We start from the raw sequence: 23,624 nt of genomic DNA on the forward strand, positions 1-23,624 counted from the left end.
GATAAATAGTGCGCTCAATTTAAACAGTGACAGATTTTCCCATTCTTAAAATCCAAAGGTAATAGTCTTTAGAATATGTAGTAACTTGGTGTATATTACACAGGTCTGTGGGGCCACTGGAGATCTCCCTTGTGCGGAGAGTACCTGTGGGGGTGCCGGCTGCCGTGACGATGAAGGGAAGAGGCACTGCGGAGGTTCCACCTGTAATGGAGCAGTTGCGACGGCTAATGACGCACTAGATAGAGCGAAGCACGCAGAGGAGGAGCTGCAGAGAACACTGGGAGAAGTGGATGTCCTGTTCCAGAAGGTATACAATGGCTGACTGACTGTAACATAGGCTGTGTATAACATAAGGATTTGCTGCTGGAGACTTATATCACTGTATGGACATCAACCATAGCTGTTTAATACAGTCTGACTAACTGGAATGAAACCCATTTGTTATAGTATCTATGTCTCAGTGACATGCGGTGAGGTCATAGGCAGGGGAGGCACTGCTATATATATATATATATATATATATATATATAAAATAGGATTTTAATACCTACCGGTAAATCCTTTTCTCTTAGTCCGTAGAGGATGCTGGGGACACCATAAGACATTTCGAGGAAAGGATTTATTGTTAACTAAGGTGGGACACATACCAGCTCACACCTCAAACACGCCGTACAACATGGCATTTAACAGAAAAACTGCAGTCAACGGCATGAACAACGTCAGCAACAGGCTGACCATAACGTAACACAACCCGTGTGTAAACATAACTAATAACTGCAGATAGAGTCCGCACTCGGACCGGTGCCCAGCGTCCTCTACGGACTAAGAGAAAAGGATTTACCGGTAGGTATTAAAATCCTATTTTCTCATACGTCCTAGAGGATGCTGGGGACACCATAAGAACCATGGGGTTTATACCAAAGCTCTAGAACGGGCGGGCGAGTGCGGATGACTCTGCAGCACCGATTGACCAAACATGAGGTCCTCATCAGCCAGGGTATCAAACTTGTAAAATTTCGCAAAAGTGTTTGAACCCGTCCAAGTAGCTGCTCGGCAGAGTTATAATGCCGAGACTCTGCGGGCAGCCGCCCATGATGAGCCCACTTTCCTGGTAGAGTGGGCCTTCACTGATTTCGGTAACGGCAATCCAGCCGTAGAATGAGCATGCTGAATCGTATTGCAGATCCAGCGCGCAATAGTCTGCTTTGAAGCAGGCGTTCCAATCTTGTTGGCAGCATACAGGATAAACAGAGCTTCCGTTTTCCTAAGTTGAGCTGTTCTGGCGACATAAATCTTCAAGGCCCTGACAACATCGAGAGATTTTGACTCCGCGAAGGCTTCAGTAGCCACTGGTACCACAATAGGCTGGTTCATGTGGAACGATGAAACCACCTTCGGCAGAAATTGTTGACGAGTACTCAACTCCGCTCTATCCTCATGGAAGATTAAATAAGGACTCTTGTGAGACAAAGCCGCTAACTCAGACACCCGCCTTGCGGATGCTAAGGCAATAGCATGACCACTTTCCAAGAGAGAAATTTCAACTCAACCTTCTGTAAATGTTCAAACCAATGTGATTGAAGAAAATGCAACACCACGTTAAGATCCCATGGTGCCACTGGGGGCACAAATGGAGGTTGGATGTGCAAAACTCCTTTCACGAAAGTCTGAACTTCTGGAAAGGAGGCCAATTGTTTCTGAAAGAAAACCGATAAAGCCGAAATTTGTACTTTAATCAAGCCTAACTTTAGGCCCGCATCCACACCTGCTTGCAGGAAATGGAGAAAACGCCCTAGCTGAAATTCTTCCTTAGGAGCCTTCTTGGTTTCACACCAAGACACATATTTTCTCCAAATACGGTGATAATGTTTAGACGTTACTCCTTTTCTAGCCTGAAGAAGTGTGGGAATAACTTCACTGGGAATACCCTTTCGGGCTAGGATCCGGCGTTCAACCGCCAAGCCGTCAAACGTAGCCGCGGTAAGTCGTGGTACACGCACGGCCCCTGCTGTAACAGATCCTCTTGTAGAGGAAGAGGCCGAGGATCTCTTATGAGTAATTCTTGAGGATCTGGATACCAAGCCCTCCTTGGCCAGTCCGGAGCAATGAGGATCACCTGAACCTTTGTTCTTCTTATGATCTTTAGCACCTTTGGAATGAGTGGCAGTGGAGGAAACACGTACACCGACTGAAACACCCATGGTGTTACCAGCGCGTCCACCGCTATTGCTTGAGGGTCCCTTGACCTGGAACAATATCTCTGAAGTTTCTTGTTGAGGCGAGACGCCATCATGTCTATTTGAGGAATTCCCCAAAGACTTGTCACTTCTGTGAAAACCTCTTGATGAAGACCCCATTCTCCTGGATGGAGATCGTGTCTGCTGAGGAAATCTGCTTCCCAGTTGTCCACTCCTGGAATGAAGATTGCTGACAGAGCGCTTGTATGTCTTTCCGCCCAGCAGAGAACTTTTGTGGCCTCTGCCATTACCGCCCTGCTCTTTGTTCCACCCTGGCGGTTTATGTGCACTACTGCTGTTATATTGTCCGATTGTATTAGGATGGGCCGGTTGCGAAGAAGACGTTGCGCTTTAAGAAGGCCGTTGTAAATGGCCCTTAACTCCAGAACGTTTATGTGTAGACAAACTTCCTGGCTTGTCCATTTTCCCTGGAAGGTTTCCCCCTGTGTGACTGCTCCCCAGCCTCGGAGACTCGCATCCGTGGTTACTAGGATCCAGTCCTGGAAGGATCCAGTCCTGGATCGCGAACCTGCGTCCCTCTAGGAGGTGAGAGCTGTGCAGCCACCACAGGAGTGAGATTCTGGTCTTGGAGGATGGGATTATTTTCCGGTGTATGTGCAGATGGGATCCGGACCACTTGTCCAATAGGTCCCACTGAAACACCCTGGCATGGAATCTGCCAAATTGAATGGCCTCGTAGGCCGCCACCATCTTCCCCAGCAACCGAGTGCATTGATGAATTGATACTCTCGCTGGTTTCAGAATTTGTTTGACCAAACTCTGAATTTTCAGAGCCTTCTCTTCTGGAAGAAAAACTCTCTGTAATTCCGTGTCCAGAATCATTCCCAAAAACAACAGCCTCTTCGTCGGATTCAACTGTGACTTCGGCAGGTTTAGGAGCCAACCATGTTGTTGCAGAACTGTCAGGGAGAGCACAATGTCCTGCTCCAGCTTGTCTTTGGATCTCGCCTTTATCAGGAGATCGTCCAGGTAAGGGATAATTGTGACTCCTTGCCTACGAAGGAGAACCATCATTTCCGCCATTACCTTGGTGAAAATCCTCTGAGCCGTGGACAGACCAAACGGCAGCGTCTGAAATTGGTAATGACAATCCTGAGTAGCAAACCGCAGGTAAGCCTAATGCGGAGGATATATGGGGATGTGTAAGTAGGCATCCTTTATGTCGACCGACACCATGAAATCCCCTTCCTCGAGACTGGAGATCACTGCTCGGAGAGATTCCATCTTGAATTTGAATTTTCTTAGGTAAAGATTGAGGGACTTTAGGTTCAGAATTGGTCTGACCGAGCCGTCCGGCTTCGGGACCACAAACAGGCTTGAATAAAAGCCTTCTCCCTGTTGTGCCGGGGGAACCCTGACAATGACTTGATTCAGACACAACTTTTGTATTGCATCGCATACTACCTCCCTGTTCGGAAGAGAAGCTGGTAAGGCTGATTTGAAAAAACGTTGAGGGGGAACGTCTTGAAACTCCAGTTTGTACCCCTGGGATGCTATTTCTAAAATCCACGGGTCTAGGGCCGAACGAGCCCAGAATTGACTGAAGAGCTTGAGATGTGCCCCCACCGGTGAGGATTACCGCAGAGGAGCCCCAGCGTCATGCGGTGGATTTGGCAGAAGCCGGGGAGGACTTCTGCTCCTGAGAACCTGCCACGGCCGGAGATCTTTTACCTTTTCGTCTTCCTCTATTAGCAAGCAAGGTATAACCTCGGCTTTTTTTGTATTTATTTGGCCGAAAGGACTGCATCTGCAAGTGGTGAGCTTTCTTTTGTTGTGGAGGGACATAAGGCAAAAATGACGACTTACCCGCAGTCAGTGGCGGAACTAGCGAGCGGTGGGCCCAGGTGCGACAAAATGGTCTGGGCCCCTCACCCCTGGAGAGGATCTGGTGAGGGGGACCTGCTCAGGGCCAGATAAATGGATACCTAGCAACAGTGCCTTAACTAGACATTTTAGCACTGTGTGCAAGAAACGTCATCGGAGCCCCACCCCTGCATGCAAAACAGGGGCAGTGCGCGCTGTAGGCGCGCGCAAAAATACATAGTGGCGTGCCTTCGTGGGGAAGGGGTGTGGCCACAAAATAATACCAATTCATAAAACGGTGCACAGTAGTCTCCATTATTCAAATTACGCCGCACAGTAGCACCACTACACCAGGTAGAGACCCTTTTACACCTTGCGGCAGACAGATTCCTCTTTTTACACATTACGGCAGACAGTGTCCCCTTTTAGTTTGACTCATTACATGCTTTGGGCCCCTGGACAGAGGCGGGCCCCAGTGCAACGCACTGGTTGCACTGGCGGTAGTTCCGCCTCTGCCCGCGGTAGTCGTAGATACCAATTCAGCAAGACCTTCACCAAACAAGACACCACCTTTATACGGTAGAGACTCCATAGCTTTCTTAGAGTCAGCATCAGCATTCCATTGATGAATCCACAATGCTCTCCTAGCTGAGACTGCCATGGCATTGGCCCTTGATCCCAAGAGGCCAATATCTCTCGCCGCTTCCTTTAGGTAGGCTGCAGCGTCCCTGATATAACCCAGCGTTAAAAGGATGGTATCCCTATCCAGGGTATCTATATCAGATGACAACTTATCTGCCCACTTTTCGATAGCACTACTCACCCACTGTCACAACTGAGGGCCTGAGCTGACGGGAGGCAGCCTCAGTTGTAGGGGCTGAGATGTACCGGAACCTGGGAGGTTGTATCAGACCCCTGGACATGTAAGTAACATGAATAATAACTGCCCGAAGGCGTGACCACGACAACTTGGATAAAAGTCAATGATGTTTATTATGACAACTCCGCAACACAGCAGCAGTAAAAGAAAACGTAAAAGTCAGCAAAGAATAAATACAGTTCCTGGGTACTACAGGATGGCAGGAGCCACAGGGCACTGGTAGTGTGAGATAGTTCTTATGATCTTCTAGATGGAAAGTCCTTACCAGGCCCGACTGTAGCAATGGAGATAACCCAGGATTGTGCCAGCTGGTGTTCCAGGAAAAGCTGGGTTGCTGAAGATAAAACAGCTGCTGTGGATACTGGCTGGAACCAGACTGTTGTTAGCACGGAGTGGATACTGGCTGGAACCAGTTAAATAATAAATGAACTTGGGAGCGATGAAATATGAACTGAAATGTAGAACTTGAGAGCGGAGAAATAATAATACCGGTGGAGAGTGGTAAAGTGTAGAAAGGACACCGGCCCTTTAAGGGAAGCTGTACTCTGCTGGAAGCTGAGCTGGAAGCAGGTAATGTTGTAGCTGGAAACAGATGAATCCACAATGGATTGGAGAGTCAGGCTACACCGCAGGTGGAATGCTGGTGCGGGTCTCTATGGTGGAAGTCTTGAGACAGGAGCTGGAACCTGGAAGACAATCACAGGAGAGAGACAAACAGGAACTAGGTTTGACAACCAAAGCACTGACGCCTTCCTTGCTCAGGCACAGTGTATTTATACCTGCAGCAAGGAAGGGATTGGCTAGGCAATTATGCAGATTATCAATACTGAGAACAGATTGGTGGAAATGATCAGCTGACAGAATCCAAGATGGCTGCGCCCATGCAGACACTTGGAGGGAAGTTTGGTTTGTAATCCATGTGGTAATGAAAACAGTAATGGCGGCGCCGGCCACCGGAGACAGGAGGCGCCAGGCTGACAGATGCACATCCAACCACGCGGACACAGCGGAGGCCGCGGCTGACGTAATCGCCACTCAGACACTCTGCATGCAGAAGTTCAGGGACGGCGGCGGAGGCCGCGGGAGACGCCATGCCAGGTGTAATATGGCGTCCACTGTGACAGCGTCCCAGAGTGACAGGAGAGGATACAGGAATGTACACATCAGGATAACAGATGGAATCCGGTCCTGGAGCGCTGAGCCAGCCTTAGGAGGCATCTGATGGGTAAGAAATGGCGTCCAGATACCCGGATCGTGACAGCACCCCCCCCCCTTTAGGAGTGGCCCCAGGACACTTCTTTGGCTTTTGAGGAAACTTGGAATGGAATCTCCGGACCAAGGCAGGAGCATGGACATCAGAAGCATTGGTCCATGAACGTTCCTCAGGACCATAACCTTTCCAGTCAATAAGATATTGTAGTTGACCGTAACGGTGACGTGAGTCCAGGATCTTGGCCACTTCATACTCAACGCCTCGTTGAGTTTGGACTTTCGGAGTTGGAGGAAGTGAGGAATGAAACCGATTCAAGATCAGCGGTTTCAACAGGGAAACATGGAATGTCCTGGGTATTTTTAAGAAGGGAGGCAACTGGAGTCTGTAAGCAACAGGATTGATGACTTGTTCAATCTTGAAAGGACCGATATAGCGAGGTGCAAACTTCATACTGGGAACTCTTAACCTCAAATTCTTCGTGGATAACCATACCCGATCACCCACCTTGAGAGCAGGAACTGCTCGACGCTTCTTATCCGCAAACTTCTTGTACCTGAACGATGCCTTGAGCAGAGCTGATCGTACGCTCTTCCAGATATTGGCAAACTGATGCAAGGTGATATCCACTGCGGGAACAGAAGTTGCTGGAAGCGGTTGGAACTCAGGGACTTTAGGGTGGAATCCAAAGTTAGTGAAGAATGGTGTTGAAGCAGATGAAGAATGATACTGGTTGTTATGACAGAACTCGGCCCAGGGAAGTAATTGAACCCAGTCATCTTGAGAGGAGGACACATAGATGCGGAGGAAGGCCTCCAAGTCCTGATTCACCCTCTCGGTTTGACCATTGGTCTGAGGATGGTAAGCCGTGGAAAACTTTAGCTTGACTTGGAGGACTTGACATAAACTTCGCCAGAATTTGGCTGTGAATTGAACTCCTCGATCTGAGATAATTTCTTCAGGAAGACCGTGGAGTCGGAAGATCTCTTGTATGAATACTTGAGCCAACTTGGAAGCTGACGGAAGACCGGTGAGAGGAATGAAGTGTGCCATCTTGGTGAACCGGTCAACTACCACCCAGATGGTATTGAACTTGTTGCACATGGGTAAGTCTGTAATGAAATCCATCGACAAGTGGGTCCATGGTCGACGGGGAACGGATAGTGGAACCAGTTGCCCCGCAGGCGACTGGCGGGATACTTTATGTTGGGCACACTTTGGGCAAGATGCAATAAACTCCAAGACGTCCTTTTTCAGAGTTGGCCACCAATAGGACCTAGAGATAAACGCCAGGGTTTTTTGGATACCTGTATGTCCGGCAAAACGGGAAGCATGGGCCCAATGCATGAGCTTCTTCCTTAGCATCGGCTTCACAAAACTTTTCCCTGATGGGGGCGTAGAGTCCATCCCTACCGTGGAGAATGCCAACGGATTTATAATAGGATGCTTGTCTGAAGACTCTGACTCATTTTCTTGCTCCCATGAGCGGGAAAGGGCATCGGCCTTGCGATTCTGAGAGCCCGGACAGAACTGGAGTTTAAAGTTGAACCTGGAAAAGAAAAGTGCCCATCTGGCCTGACGAGGGTTGAGACATTGTGCGCCCTTCAGGTATAAAAGGTTCTTGTGGTCTGTAAGTATGGTGATTGAATGAGAAGCTCCCTCCAACAGATACCTCCACTCTTCTAGAGCGAGCTTGATGGCTAGCAACTCCTGGTCGCCAATGGCATAGTTGCGCTCAGCTGGGGAGAACTTCCGGGAGAAGAAACTGCAAGGGTGTAAATGGCCATCTTTAGCCCTCTGAGATAACACCGCTCCTACTCCAACGGAGGAGGCATCCACCTCTAAGATGAAAGGAGAGTCGATGTCAGGCTGTTTCAGAACAGGCGCAGAGATGAACCTTTGTTTTAAAAGATGAAATGCTTGCATGGCTTCTTCAGACCACTTGGACGGGTTAGCACCCTTCTTAGTGAAAGCAGTAATAGGCGCCACAATGGTGGAAAAGTCTCGTATAAACTTTCGGTAATAGTTGGCGAACCCTAAGAACCTCTGGACCCCTTTGAGGGTTAAGGGTACCGGCCAATTTTGGATTGCTTGTAGTTTCTCAGGATCCATCTCTAGTCCGGAACCGGACACAATGTACCCTAGAAACGGAATGGACTTGACTTCAAAGACGCATTTTTCTAATTTGCAATAGAGATGATTGACTCGGAGACGGGACAGAACCTCTTTAACCCAAAAACGATGTTCCTCTAAATCGTTGGCAAAAATGAGGATATCGTCTAGATAGACCACGACATGACGGTATAGAATGTCTCTGAAGATCTCATTGACAAAATGCTGGAAGACAGCTGGAGCATTGCTCAATCCGAAGGGCATGACGAGGTACTCATAATGTCCGTCACGGGTGTTAAAGGCGGTCTTCCACTCGTCACCCTCACGGATCCGGATGAGATTGTATGCACCTCGCAAGTCCAGCTTTGTAAAGATGGTAGCTCCGCTAACTCTGTCAAAGAGCTCAGTAATCAGGGGTAAAGGATAACGGTTCTTGATGGTAATGTCGTTCAAACCTCTGTAGTCGATGCACGGCCGCAGACCACCATCTTTCTTTTTTACAAAAAAGAAGCCTGCGCCGGCTGGAGAAGAAGAAGGTCGAATGAACCCCTTTGCTAGGTTCTCTTTAATATATTCCTCCATAGAATGCGTCTCAGGCAGAGACAACGGATAAGTTCGGCCTCGAGGTGGAACCTTCCCTGGAACGAGATCAATCGGACAGTCCCATTCTCTATGAGGAGGAAGGATATCAGCAGAAGCTTTACTGAACACATCCGTGAAATCTTGATATGGAGGAGGTGGAACATCAGACGACCTGGGGGAGGAAGAACAGACAGGCAATACTTTAAACAAACATGTCTCAGCACAGGAGGAACCCCATGCCAGGATTTGCGTAGTCGTCCAATCAATTGTAGGATTGTGAAGACGGAGCCATGGAAGGCCCAGGACCACAGGATGTGTGGCTCTTGGAATCACTAAAAAAGAAATAAGTTCGGAATGAAGAACTCCCACTCTCAGACGAACTGGTAGAGTCCTTAAAGAAATAACTGCATCAAAAATTTTGCTGCCATCCACGGCAGTTAAAGAAATGGACGAAGGAAGTCTCTCGGTGGGTAGGGACCACCGTTTAACATAGGCTTCGGTAATAAAGTTCCCAGCTGCTCCGGAATCAAGGAGGGCAATGACGTTCCGATAACGTTGAGCAACTTGAAGCGAGACTGGGAGATTACAATCTTGAGGAGATGGAGAGGAGATCATTACTCCTAGCCGGCCCTCTCCTTGGCGAGCTAGGATTTGGAGTTTCCCGGACGTTTGGGACAGGCATTAATGGTGTGAGACGGAGCTGCACAATAGAGACAGAGAAACTCGGAGAGACGTCTTCGGCGCTCAGCAGGAGTTAAACGGGAACGGCCAAGTTGCATGGGCTCATCTTTAGATGGTGACAGTTGACGAGGAGGAGGAGCAGAAGATTTTGGAGCAGATGATCTTCCACGCTCAGTTGCTCTCTCTCTGAAACGTAAATCAACTTTCGTGCAGAGTGAGATTAGCTCATCTAACTTAGAAGGTAAGTCTCTGGTAGCTAACTCATCTTTAATACGCTCAGATAAGCCATGCCAGAATGCAGCATACAGGGCCTCGTCGTTCCATGCCAGTTCGGATGCCAGGATCTGGAACTGTATCAGATATTGTCCTACAGTACGTGACCCCTGGCGTAAACGGAGAATCTCGGATGAAGCTGAGGTTACCCGGCCTGGCTCGTCGAAGATGCGCCTGAATGTTGACACGAAGGCAGTGTAGGAAGATAGCAGGGTGTCGGACCTCTCCCATAACGGTGATGCCCAATCAAGGGCTGAGCCACTGAGAAGAGAAATAATGTAGGCAATTTTTGTACGGTCACTGGGAAAATTGCCAGGTTGTAGCTCAAACTGAATCTCACACTGGTTGAGAAATCCCCTGCAGAATCTTGGAGATCTATCAAATTTTGCTGGCGTTGGAAGATGAAGACGTGGAGCAGAAATGGGTAAGGTGGGTGGGGTTATAGCTGGAGTCACTGTGGTTGACGCACCAGACGCGCCTGATCCACGGAGAGTTGTCTGAATCCCATCCAGCCGAGTAGAGAGATCCTGGAGACAGCGGATGATGTGGCCCTGTGCAGCCTCCTGATGTTCTAGTCGGGCTGCCAGTTCTTGCATCGGCCTGGCCGCTTGATCCTGGTCTCCGGCTGGATTCATTAGGTCAGTGCTTACTGTCACAACTGAGGGCCTGAGCTGACGGGAGGCAGCCTCAGTTGTAGGGGCTGAGATGTACCGGAACCTGGGAGGTTGTATCAGACCCCTGGACATGTAAGTAACATGAATAATAACTGCCCGAAGGCGTGACCACGACAACTTGGATAAAAGTCAATGATGTTTATTATGACAACTCCGCAACACAGCAGCAGTAAAAGAAAACGTAAAAGTCAGCAAAGAATAAATACAGTTCCTGGGTACTACAGGATGGCAGGAGCCACAGGGCACTGGTAGTGTGAGATAGTTCTTATGATCTTCTAGATGGAAAGTCCTTACCAGGCCCGACTGTAGCAATGGAGATAACCCAGGATTGTGCCAGCTGGTGTTCCAGGAAAAGCTGGGTTGCTGAAGATAAAACAGCTGCTGTGGATACTGGCTGGAACCAGACTGTTGTTAGCACGGAGTGGATACTGTCTGGAACCAGTTAAATAATAAATGAACTTGGGAGCGATGAAATATGAACTGAAATGTAGAACTTGAGAGCGGAGAAATAATAATACCGGTGGAGAGTGGTAAAGTGTAGAAAGGACACCGGCCCTTTAAGGGAAGCTGTACTCTGCTGGAAGCTGAGCTGGAAGCAGGTAATGTTGTAGCTGGAAACAGATGAATCCACAATGGATTGGAGAGTCAGGCTACACCGCAGGTGGAATGCTGGTGCGGGTCTCTATGGTGGAAGTCTTGAGACAGGAGCTGGAACCTGGAAGACAATCACAGGAGAGAGACAAACAGGAACTAGGTTTGACAACCAAAGCACTGACGCCTTCCTTGCTCAGGCACAGTGTATTTATACCTGCAGCAAGGAAGGGATTGGCTAGGCAATTATGCAGATTATCAATACTGAGAACAGATTGGTGGAAATGATCAGCTGACAGAATCCAAGATGGCTGCGCCCATGCAGACACTTGGAGGGAAGTTTGGTTTGTAATCCATGTGGTAATGAAAACAGTAATGGCGGCGCCGGCCACCGGAGACAGGAGGCGCCAGGCTGACAGATGCACATCCAACCACGCGGACACAGCGGAGGCAGCGGCTGACGTAATCGCCACTCAGACACTCTGCATGCAGAAGTTCAGGGACGGCGGCGGAGGCCGCGGGAGACGCCATGCCAGGTGTAATATGGCGTCCACTGTGACAGCGTCCCAGAGTGACAGGAGAGGATACAGGAATGTACACATCAGGATAACAGATGGAATCCGGTCCTGGAGCGCTGAGCCAGCCTTAGGAGGCATCTGATGGGTAAGAAATGGCGTCCAGATACCCGGATCGTGACACCCACGCAGATGCAATAGCTGGTCTGAGTAGTGTACCTGTGGTGACGTAAATGGATTTTAGCGTATTTTCCTGTCTACGATCCGCAGGATCCTTAAGGGCTGCCGTGTCAGGAGACAGTAAAGCCACCTTTTTTGACAACCGTGATAGCGCCTTGTCCACAATGGGAGGTGACTCCCACTTTTCTCTATCCCCAGAGGGGAACGGATACGCCCATTTGAATCCTTTTGGGAATCAGAAACTTTATGTCAGGATTTTCCCACATTTTTTCAAAAAGGGTATTCAGTTCATGAGAGGGAGTAAACGTTACCTCAGGTTTCTTTCCTTTATACATAGACCCTAGTATCAGGAACAGCAGTGTCCTCGGAGATATGCAACACGTCTTTTATTGCCACAATCATGTACTGAATGCTCTTTGCCAATTTTATCTAATCTGGTATCACTATAGTCGACACTGGAGTCAGTGTCCGTGTCGGTATCTGTGTCTGCTAACTGAGCAAACGAACGTTTATGTGACCCCGAGGGGGTCTGGACCTGTGATAACACATCCTCCACAGATTTTTTCCATACCTGGTTGTGAGACTCAGATTTATCTAATCTCTTATTAATAAGAGCCCAGTCAGGAGTCGGCGGTGCCGACGGGGTCACTCCCACAGCCGTTTCTGCCCCCAACACAGTCTCCTCCTGGGAAGAGCACTCCGCCTCAGACATGCCGACACACCTGTACCGACACCCACAGACACACTGGGCCAAAAGTGGGACAGACCCACAGTAAAGCCTGTCAGAGAAACACAGAGGGAGTTTGCCAGCTCACAACCCAACGCCTGTCCCGGTTCTGAAACCTTAATATATAATGCCTCAGACCCTGCAGCACTTTATAATGACTTAATTTAGCACCAAATTTGCTGTGCTCCCCCCCCCCCCCGTTTTGCACCCTGTTACTTGTATATAGCAGTGGTGAGGATGGACCAGCGTCTCTGCAGCTCTGGAGAAAATGGCGCTGATGAGCTGTGAGGGCTAAGCCCCGCCCCCTTCATGGCGCGATTCAGCCCGCTGTTTTTTTATCTAATAATGCTGGCGGGGGTAAGAATTTAGTGCCAAGGCACTTCAATTTCACTTTGCCAGCCTGAAAAGAGGATTATTATTATGGTGCCCAGGGCACCCTCCCCCGCGCCCTACACCCTGTAGTGCCGCTGTGTGTGGGAGCATGGCGCGCAGCGTGATCGCTGTGCGGTACCTCAGAAGCCGTCACTGAAGTCATCTATCTTCTTCTACTCACCTGTCTTCTGACTTCTGGCTCTGCAAGGGGGGTGACGGCGGGCTCTGGGAGTGAACCCCTAGGCGTACCTAGTGTTCCAAACCCTCAGGAGCTAATGGTGTCCTGTAACCAAGAAGCAGAGCCTTTAAACTCACTAGAAGTAGTTCTGACTTCTCTCCCCTAAGTCCCACGATGCAGGGAGACTGTTGCCAGCAGTCTCCCTGAACATATAAAACCTAACAAAGTCTTTTCCGAGAAACTCAGTAGAGCTCCTCAGTGTGCATCCAGTCTGCCTGGGCACAGATTCTAAACTGGAGTCTGGAGGAGGGGCATAGAGGGAGGTGCCAGTTCACACCCCTTTCAAAGTCTTAAAGTGTCCATGTCTCCTGCGGATCCCGTCTATACCCCATGGTTCTTATGGTGTCCCCAGCATCCTGTAGGACGTATGAGAACTATAAATGCAATACCCAGCCCAGCAGCTCCCCTCTCTCGCCTGCGTGTCCGGGACAGTGTAGGAGCTGCTGCTGGCTGGGAGGGCGAAGGAAGGAGAGGGAAGAGCGCTGGCCTCCGCCACCGCCGCATGCACTCTGGGCTTCCCATCACCATCGCCTTCAGGGCCACCTCTTCACCGCTCCAGAAGCCGGGACAGCTCCAACGCCAGTCACCGCCAGGTCCCGCCCACCACTTCAGCCCGCGGCGCCACTTATGGGTGATTGGACAGTGGATCCAGCACTGGATCCGCTGTCCAATCACAGCTGCCTCAATGACATGGGCGTGCTGGCCCTGTCAACGAGGCACTTTCAGCATCTTTTTTAATGGACTTTCTCATACGTCCTAGAGGATGCTGGGGACAACATCAAGACCATGGGGGTATAGACGGGATCCGCAGGAGACATGGGCACTCTAAGGACTTTTCATTGGGTGTGAACTGGCTCCTCCCTCTATGCCCCTCCTCCAGACCTCAGTTTTAGAAATGTGCCCAGGCAGACTGGATGCACTCTGAGGAGCTCTACTGAGTTTCTCTGAAAAGACTTATGTTAGGTTTTTTATTTTCAGGGAGATCTGCTGGCATCAGACTCCCTGCTTCGTGGGACTGAGGGGGCAGAAGCAGAACCAACTTCCTCAGAGTTTCATGGCTCTGCTTCTGGCTGACAGGACACCATTAGTTCCTGAAGGGAACTGACCGCTAGCCGTGTCTAGATGCTCACTCCCACAGCACGCCGTCACCCCCCTCACAGAGCCAGAAGTCAGAAGACAGGTGAGTATGAGAAGAATGATCTTCAATCAAGTAAGTGACGGCTGAGGTGCGGCGCAGCTGGCGGGAGCGCAGCGCGCCATTGCTGCCCACACACACAGGCACTGCAGGGTGCAGGGCGCGGGGGGGGGGGGGGCGCCCTGGGCAGCAAAATACCTCTATAAACTGGCTAATAGGGGACATAAGATGCCCAGGCACAGCCCTACCCCCACCAGTATAAATATTACAAACAGTCTCTGAGGTAAAAAGGGCGGAGCAACTTCCTCAGGCAGCCAGCACACTGCTCAGCACCATTTTCTTTCTCTCTACTCAGGCTGCAGAGATATAGCTGGTCCTCCTCCACTTCTGACTACAAGTATTCAGGGTGTAAATAAGGGGGGCACAAAGCGATTTGGGTGCTTTACAAATGTGTTTTACTGTGTAAAGAGCGCTGCATGTCAGTGGGCATTCTGTGTTCACAGACATTAAATACAGGCGCTAGGGTTGTGAGCTGGCTGCTCCTATACTGTGTCCCTCTGACAGATTTTACTGTGGGTCTGTCCCCAAATAAGTCCCAGTGTGTCTGTGAGTGCTGTACAAGTGTGAGGCATGTCTGAGGCAGGGAGTTCCTCCCTGGAGTAAGACATTTTAGGGACACAGAGTTGTAATGTGGTGGCGCTACCGGCACACCAAGAGCCTGCATGGGTGAAAGAGCTACGTGACAGTATGCATCTGATTAACCGTAGATTGGATAAGTCTGAATCTAAGGCTGCATGCTGGAGAAAATCTGTGGAAGATGTGATTTTTCAGGATGCTGTTAATCCTTATGCGGGCGGCCCCTCTGGGTCACATAAGAGACCATCTGCAAATGTTGTAAACACTGATACCGACACGGATTCTGATTCTTGTGTCGACGATAGTGAATCCAGAAAGATAGATCATAAATTGGCAAAAAGTATACAATATATGATTGTGGCAATAAGGGACTTGTTGGAGGTTACAGAAAGCACTCCTGTACCTCAGGAGAAAGCTTATTTATGTAAGGAAATGAAATCCAAAGTCACATTCCCTCCTTCACACAAACTAAATGCTCTGTTTGAAGGGATGTGGGTGAATCCTGATAAAAAATTTCGTATTCCCAAAAGGATTCACATAGCTTATCCTTTCCCGGTTGAAGACAGGAAAAAATGGGAGTCACCCCCTGTGTTAGACAGTGCACTTTCCAGGTTGACAAAGACGGTAATTCTCCCTGCTCCTGGCACGGCTTCTCTTAAAGAGCCGGCAGACCGCAAAATGGAAACGACATTGAAATCCATTTATGTTACCAATGGTACACTGATCAGGCCCACTATTGCCTGCGCATGGATGAGTCGCGCTATTGAAAAATGGTCAGAAGGCGTGTTATCAGAAATTGACACGATTGATAAAGATGAGATACTCCTTAAGTTAGGGAATATCAAGGACGCTGCCGCTTACATGCTGGAAGCAATGAAGGATATTGGACTCTTGAGTTCACAAGCCGCTACCATGGTAGTATCGGCTAGGCGGGCCTTATGGATTCGCCAGTGGAACGCGGATGCAGATTCCAAAAGAAACATGGAGGCTCTCCCATATAAAGGTAAGGCCTTATTTGGCGATGGCCTGGATGCGTTAGTCTCAGCGGCTACCGCAGGTAAGTCAACATTTTTGCCCTCTGCGCCTGCACCGGCAAAAAAGACCTATCACCCGCAAATGCAGTCTTTTCGGCCCAATAAATACAAAAAGACGAGAGGTTCCCCCTTCTTTGCAGGTAGGGGAAAGAAGCCCACACCGGCTCCAGGTTCCCAAGAGCAAAAGTCTACCCCTAATTCTGCCAAATCCCCAGCATGACGCTGGAACTCCCTTGCGGGAGGCCGCTTGGGTGGGGGCACGTCTCAAACTCTTCAGCCAGGATTGGATTCTGTCTGGCCTGGACCCCAGGGTGTTGCAAATAGTATCCCAGGGATACAAACTAGAGTTTCAAGACATTCCCCCATGCCAATTTTTCAAATCGACCTTGCCAGCTTCTCCGCCAGAGAGAGAAGCAGTAACAGCGGCAATCCAAAAATTATGTCAAGACCAGGTCATAGTCCTGGTACCGTTGTCACAATAAGGGCGGGATTTTATTCAAGCCTCTTTGTTGTTCCGAAGCCGGACGGCTCGGTTAGACCGATCTTAAATCTAAAAGATCTGAATTTCTTCCTGAAAAGGTTCAAGTTCAAGATGGAATCACTTCGGGCGGTGATTGCCAGTCTGGAGGTGGGGGACTACTTGGTGTCGGTGGACATAACGGATGCTTACCTGCATGTTCCCATTTATCCTCCTCACCAGGCTTATCTGAGATTCGCGATTCAGGATTGCCATTACCAATTCCAGACGTTACCTTTCGGTCACTCCACGGCACCGAGGGTATTCACCAAGGTGATGGCGGAGATGATGGTCCTCCTTCGTCAGAAAGGAGTCAATATAATCCCTTATCTGGACGACCTCCTGATAAAGGCGAGATCCAGGGAGCAGTTATTACAAAACATATCCCTCTCCCTGTCGATACTCCCAACAACACGGGTGGATCATAAATTACCCAAAGTCACAGTTGGAACCGACGACAAGGTTGTCTTTCCTCTGGATGATTCTGGACACAGAAGTTCAGAGAGTATTTCTTCCGCTGGAAAAGGCTCTGGAAATCCAGAAAATGGTAAAACAGATATTGAAACCATCAAGTGTGTCGATCCATCAGTGCATTCGGTTGTTGGGGAAGATGGTGGCGGCCTACGAGGCCATACAGTTTGGCAGGTTCCATGCCAGAGTATTCCAGTGGGACCTGTTGGACAAATGGTCAGGGTCACACCTACACATGCACAGAAAGATAATTCTGTCGTCAAAAACCAGGATTTCGCTCCTATGGTGGTTGCACAGCTCTCACCTGCTAGAAGGATGCAGGTTCGGGATTCAGGACTGGGTCTTAGTAACCACGGATGCAAGACTCCGAGGCTGGGGAGCAGTCTCTCAGGGAGAAAACTTCCAGGGACGTTGGTCACAACAGGAAGCCTGCCTTCACATAAACGTTCTGGAGCTAAGAGCCATTTACAACGGTCTTCAACAAGCGGTACATCTTCTTCAAGACCGTCCCGTGCAGAACCAGGCGGACAATGTAACAGCAGTCGCATACATAAACAGGCCGGGCGGAGCGAAAATCAGAGCGGCAATGGCAGAGGCGACAAAAATCCTCAGCTGGGCAGAAAAACATCTACAAGCTCTGTCGGCAATATTCATTGCGGGAGTAGACTACTGGGAAGCAGACTTCCTCAGCAGACACTATCTCCATCCAGGAGAGTGGGGCCTCCACCAAGAAGTCTTCGCAGAGGTGACAAGTCTTTGGGGATTTCCTCAAATAGACATGATGGCGTCTCGTCTCAACAAGAAGCTTCAGAGATACTGTTCCAGGTCGAGAGACCCTCAAGCAGTAGCAGTGGATGCACCTTAGTGTATGTTTTACCTCCACTTCCGCTGATCCCAAAAGTACTCAGGATCATAAGAAAGACAAGGGTTCGAGCAATCTTCATTGCCCCAGACTGGCCAAGAAGGGCTTGGTACCCAGATCTTCAGCAGTTACTCATAGGAGATCCTCTGCCTCTTCCTCCTCAGGAGGACCTGCTGCAGCAGGGGCCATGTGTGTACCACGACTTACCGCGGCTACGTTTGACGGCATGGCTGTTGAGCGCCGTATTCTAGCCAGGAAGGGTATTCCTAAGGAGGTCATCCCCACCCTTATTCAGGCCAGAAAGGGAGCAACGTCAAAACATTACCATCGTATTTGGAGAAAATATGTGTCTTGGTGTGAATCCAAGAAGGCTCATTCGGAAGAGTTTCACTTAGGACGTTTTCTCCATTTTTTGCAGGATGGCGTGGAGGCGGGCCTACAATTGGGATCAATCAAGGTCCAGATTTCGGCCTTACCAGTGTTCTTCTAAAAACAATTGGCCTCTCTTCCAGAGGTTCAGACCTTCGTGAAAGGGGTTCTGCACATCCAGCCTCCATTCGTGCCTCCAGTGGCACCATGGGACCTTAACGTGGTATTGCAGTTCCTTCAATCGGATTGGTTTGAGCCTCTACAAAAGATAGAATTGAAGTTTCTCACTTGGAAAGTGGTGATGCTTTTGGCATTGGCATCCACAAGGCGGGTGTCTGAATTGGGGGCCTTGTCTCACAAGAGCCCTTACCTGATTTTCCATGAAGATAGGACAGTTGCGAACTCGACAACATTTTCTTCCTAAGGTGGTTTCTGCTTTTCACATAAACCAACCTATTGTGGTGCCAGTAGTTACTGACACATTCACTGATTCAAATTCTCTAGATGTGGTTAGAGCTTTGAAAATCTATGTTGCTAGAACAGCTCGTATACGGAAAACAGAGGCTGTTTGTCCTGTATGATCACAACAAGATTGGCTGTCCTGCTTCCAAGCAGACTATTGCACGTTGGATTAGAAATACGATTCAGCAAGCTCATACTACGGCTGGATTGCCGTTACCGACGTTGGTAAAGGCCCACTCCACTAGGAAGGTGGGCTCATCCTGGGCGGCTGCCCGGGGGGTCTTGGCATTACAACTTTGCCGAGCAGCTACTTGGTCAGGGTCAAACACATTTGCTAAGTTCTACAAGTTTGACACCTTGGCCGATGAGGACCTAAAGTTTGGTCAATCGGTGCTGCAGCGTCATCCGCACTCTCCCGCCCGTACTGGAGCTTTGGTATAGACCCCATGGTCTTGATGTCATCCCCAGCATCCTCTAGGACGTATGAGAAAATAGGATTTTGCTAACCTACCGATAAATCCTTTTCTCCTAGTCCGTAGAGGATGCTGGGCGCCCGTCCCAGTGCGTACTTTACTGGCAGTTTAGTTATTAGAATTACACAAGTTGTGTTATCTTGGTTTCAGCATGTTGCTGCAATTAGTTCATGCCTGTTGGCGTGTGTTATGTTGAATGCCATGTGTTCGGCATGGTTGAGGGTGTGAGTTGGTAGATATCTCACCACTAGTTAAGTAATTCCTTTCCTCGAAATGTCAGTCTCCCTGGGCATAGTTCCTACAACTGAGGTCTGGAGGAGGGGCATAGAGGGAGGAGCCAGTTCACACCCATTGAAAAGTATTTAGAGTGCCCATGTCTCCTGCGGATCCAGTCTATACCCCCATGGTCTTGATGTCGTACCCAGCATCCTCTACGGACTAGGAGAAAAGGATTTACCGGTAGGTTATCAAAATCCCATTTTTACAGCCCAGTGCTTGGCCCCGCCCCCTGCTCTATCTCCATTCCCATTATCTACAGGAGGCACTGCTATCAGTGCCTCCCAAACTAATTTAATAAGTTAAAATGATTAGAATAAAATAAAGAAGATGCTTATGACACAGAATATGTGTCATAAATCCTTCTTTGCATTTTTTTAATAATTAATCACAGGGGAGGCGCTGCCTCCTGCCTCCCCTGACTGCACGTCCCTGCTATGTCTTTTGTGACCTATTTTTATTGTTACGTGCTAGGGAGGCCAATCTTGGGATTGCAGGGATAGCAGGATATAGGTTAAAAAAAGGCTCTGTTTCTTTGTTGCCATTTTTGTAACTACAGTCACTAAGCTATGAGAATATTGTCTAAAGTTTTATTTTTTTTTACATATATGCTGATGTATATGGAAATTGTTTCAATTTATAAAATAAAAAATAAAGAATTTAAAAAAAAAAAAAAAAAGGCTCTGATTCAATTTCCAATCCCGGGGATTGTGGGATTTACCTGCCCCATTGTTTTTTTAATGCCGGGCAATGTTGAGTGTCCTCAGGAGGCTCAGACGCTGCCCAGCTCCCAACTCCCGGCTCCCCCTGACCCCGGCAGTGCGTACTGCACAGCGCGACATGATGTCAGAGGTCATGCTGCGCAGTCTACCGCCCGCCCCGCACCTCGCCGCCCGCACCCTGCGAGTTCTCCCACCCACCATGGTGAGTCTGACGCCAGCCACCCACGCTGCACGGACGGCACCTCACCGCCCGCAAGCCCGACTCCCGCGATGGTGAGTATTTGTGTGGGCTGGGCGGGTCTTCAACCCAATCCTGGGAATCCCGGGATTGGCCTTTTTTTAATCCCGATACCCGGGATTGAAAAAAAGGCCCTGGATTGGCCTCCCGATTTGCTGCTTTTTTTTATTTTTTATATTATGGCTCCGTTTTAGAAATGAGTGTAAAGACAGTGGTATTACTATGCTTCCTATATACAATTATACCATAAAATACATAGGGGTCTGTTCATGAAGTAGTGAAAAGAGTGGAGAAGTGAGCCAGAGGAGAAGTTGCCCATGGCAACCAATCAGCTGCTCCATACAATTGTACAGTATGCAAATTATAAATGTTACTTCAGTGCTGATTGGTTGCCAAATGCAACTTCTTCATTGGCTCACTTCTCCAACACTTTTCACTGCTTCATGAATAGACCCCAATGTCATATTTGACAGCATTTCATATTTAAAACTTGGAATATTTTAAAGTTATTGTGAAGAGTCTCTCAGGCAGCGATACCATCCGAGCTATCGCGCCCCTTATCAACCGGGTCTCACCCCTAAACTAACAGACAGTACCCCGTTTCTAACGTAAACTGAGTCTGTGCTGCAGAATCGCCAATGAATGTCTAATACGAATGATGTGGAGAACCCTCAGTTTCATCTATAAATTCGCCTTTCCATAAAGGATTTTGAACCGTAAAAATGGGCAGACATAGAGGGAGATCTATCAAGCCCTGGAGAGAGAGAACGTTGCGCAATGCAATTATCCGCTGCTGCCCTTTATCTAGCGCAGTATTTGAAATGACAGTTAGCAGCTGATTTGGTACTTTGGGCAACTACTCTCCAAGGCTTGATACATTTCCCCTGAAATGCTTTATGTATAGTGATATCTCACTTAATGGATGTTCCCTTGTACCAATAATACAGGTTACGGAGGCAAAAGCGAAGGCGGACAAAGCTAAACAGAGGGCGCAGGCGACTCTCGATCGAGCCAGTGAGACCAAGGGGAGAGTGGAGCGTTCTAATAAAGAACTGCAACAGCTCATCCAGCAGATCAAAGACTTCCTGAGCCGTAAGTGACAGAAACAAATGATTATACTCCTGGCAGAATACTAGCAGTTAGCTGGTTAGTTATTATTTCATTTTTGGCTAAAATGTAATGATCAAAGCTTAAGGCTCTCCATCACCCCTTTGTCAAGGGAATATACATGGTAACATGCAGGAAAACTGTGCATCCTGAGGGCTGAACTGGACAAGGGCGTAATGTGGGGTGTGTGACCGCTGCAGCCGCCCAGGACACAAGACTGAGGGGGCAGCACCATCTCTCCCCAGTGCCACCCTTCACCGGCTTGTGTGGTACCTACAATGCCACCCTGCAGTCTGGAGAGGTGCACGGTAGCGCCATCCTTAGGATACACCCATCATGACCGCACATGTTTTGATCATGCGGAAGAAGCTGCACAGAAGTCCCCAAGTAGTGGACACAATACATTTCCTTAACCCACAAAGATTATCGGCCCCTTGGACAGTGTGGTCTTACGGCACTCAGCGTGGGAGTGTCACACTGCTGTCATTTGCTGAGAACTTCTGGCCTTTTCCTAATCAGTACAGTTGTGTAGAGAGACGTACGGACATGCTGTCCAAGAGGCGGAACTTATTATTATTTCCCAGCCTGGGTGCTTTTCCTTTGGTAGTTGTGTCTATAGGAATGGTCAGCCGCAGTAGATATTTATATTCTATTTGGGATTTACTATGAGGTTTGTTTCTACTGTAAGTGCCGATATTGCTTTTAAATGACCTTAAAATCAACGTACACACCAGAGAGCCTTTGTGTTTCTTTTTTTGGTGGGAAGCAGTGACATCACTGAAATTCTCTTTTAGTGACATCACTGGTTCCCAGTGCATTGATAGGCTGCATGCTCAGTGACGTCACTAGATCTTGGTGACTTTGTAGGCTGCGTACTCACTGGCCGCAGAGAATGGCTTATTGCGTATGGACAGTACATAATACAACACGTTTGTTTGTTGTGTCAGCAGAGGAGGGAGCAGACCCAGACAGCATAGAGATGGTTGCAAGCAAAGTCTTGGACCTGTCCATTCCTGCAACTCCGCAACAGATCCAACGCCTTGCGGAGGAAATCAAGGACAGAGTGAGCGCCCTGTCCAATGTGGACGCCATTTTGGATCACACAGCGGCTGATGTCCGGAGGGCTGAGCAACTCCTACAAGACGCCAAGCGAGCTAAGTGAGTATGTGATTGTACCTCCGGTTACGTATGGACACTTGCTGGCACAAAGCGTAAATGACCATTTAAACAGGTTGTTACAAATCGCTGAAGATTTGACACTCTTGTAATTGATGTACTGTCAGAGTACACTGATGACAACGAGGGCTGGTACAGCTGGTGGCTATTTCTCTTTGTTATCTTCCCTCTTCATCGTTACTTTATGTCAGATCTCTGGTCACGGTGACGATCATGGGATAAAATAAGAGACTGTAACATTCCATTAGATCAGCGCCAGTATTTAGCTTTCTTGTAATTAAAGGGTGACGCCAACTAACATTTTTACTCATTAAAACGTTAATTGCAGCTGAAGTTATTCTTTAAATATACATTAGGCATTATGATTGTCAGACTTAGGGCTTGATTCAGAAATTATATTCGAGGGAAGCGTTACAGAAAATGGGGTAGTGTCTGCCCCGTTTTCTGGGCGTACCGAGGCCTGTGGCCCTGGCAGCGTGATTTTCCCGAACATCCTCAGTAACCTGAGGGTAACTCAGATGCACGATGTTCACGCAGTTCATCCTGTGCTGCGTCTTCAGACGCATCAGTGGATCAGAGAGGCCGCCACCGCTTGCTTGTGAGATTTAAAATAAAATGAATGGCAAAATCGGGGGTATGGTGGCCAATCCCGCCGATCCCGCCGATCCCGGGATTTAGGGCCAAAAATGGCTGAGATTCAATCCCGAGATTGGTAGCTACAATCCCGGGGATTGAGGGATCAGTGTTGAGCATCCACAGGACGCTCAGACGCTGCCCGGCTTCCTTCTTCCGGCTCCCCAGCACAGCGTGAGAGGTCAAGCTGCGCCGTCACACGCCGCTGGGAGCCACCCGTCCGCCCTCGATATAGGGTGAGTTATGTGTGCAGGGCGGGTGGGGCAGGGCGAGGGGGCGGCCACATAGTTAAAAGCCAATCCCGGGATTGGCTATTTTTCAATCCCGATACCCGGGATTGATAAAAAATGGCCCGGGATTGGCTTCCCTAATCGGGAGAAAGTTTATCATATTTTTCAACTTCCATCATAAAATTTT

The 23,624-nt window shown here is 48.8% G+C and overlaps 1 protein-coding gene across 4 annotated transcripts in view; it reads left to right on the forward strand.

Annotated features, from left to right (window-relative positions):
- LOC134958467 (laminin subunit beta-2-like) overlaps positions 1-23,624 on the forward strand; it is a 203,161-nt gene that overhangs the window by 174,992 nt on the left and 4,545 nt on the right. For all 4 annotated transcript variants that reach the window (XM_063941099.1, XM_063941100.1, XM_063941101.1 and 1 more), the window contains 3 exons: positions 104-307; positions 21,239-21,383; positions 22,349-22,556. In XM_063941099.1, the coding sequence (XP_063797169.1) occupies positions 104-307; positions 21,239-21,383; positions 22,349-22,556 (557 nt within the window). The remainder of the gene's footprint in view (positions 1-103; positions 308-21,238; positions 21,384-22,348; positions 22,557-23,624) is intronic.

This window comes from Pseudophryne corroboree, chromosome 9 (genome assembly GCF_028390025.1).
Source record: "Pseudophryne corroboree isolate aPseCor3 chromosome 9, aPseCor3.hap2, whole genome shotgun sequence".
NCBI lineage: Eukaryota > Metazoa > Chordata > Amphibia > Anura > Myobatrachidae > Pseudophryne > Pseudophryne corroboree.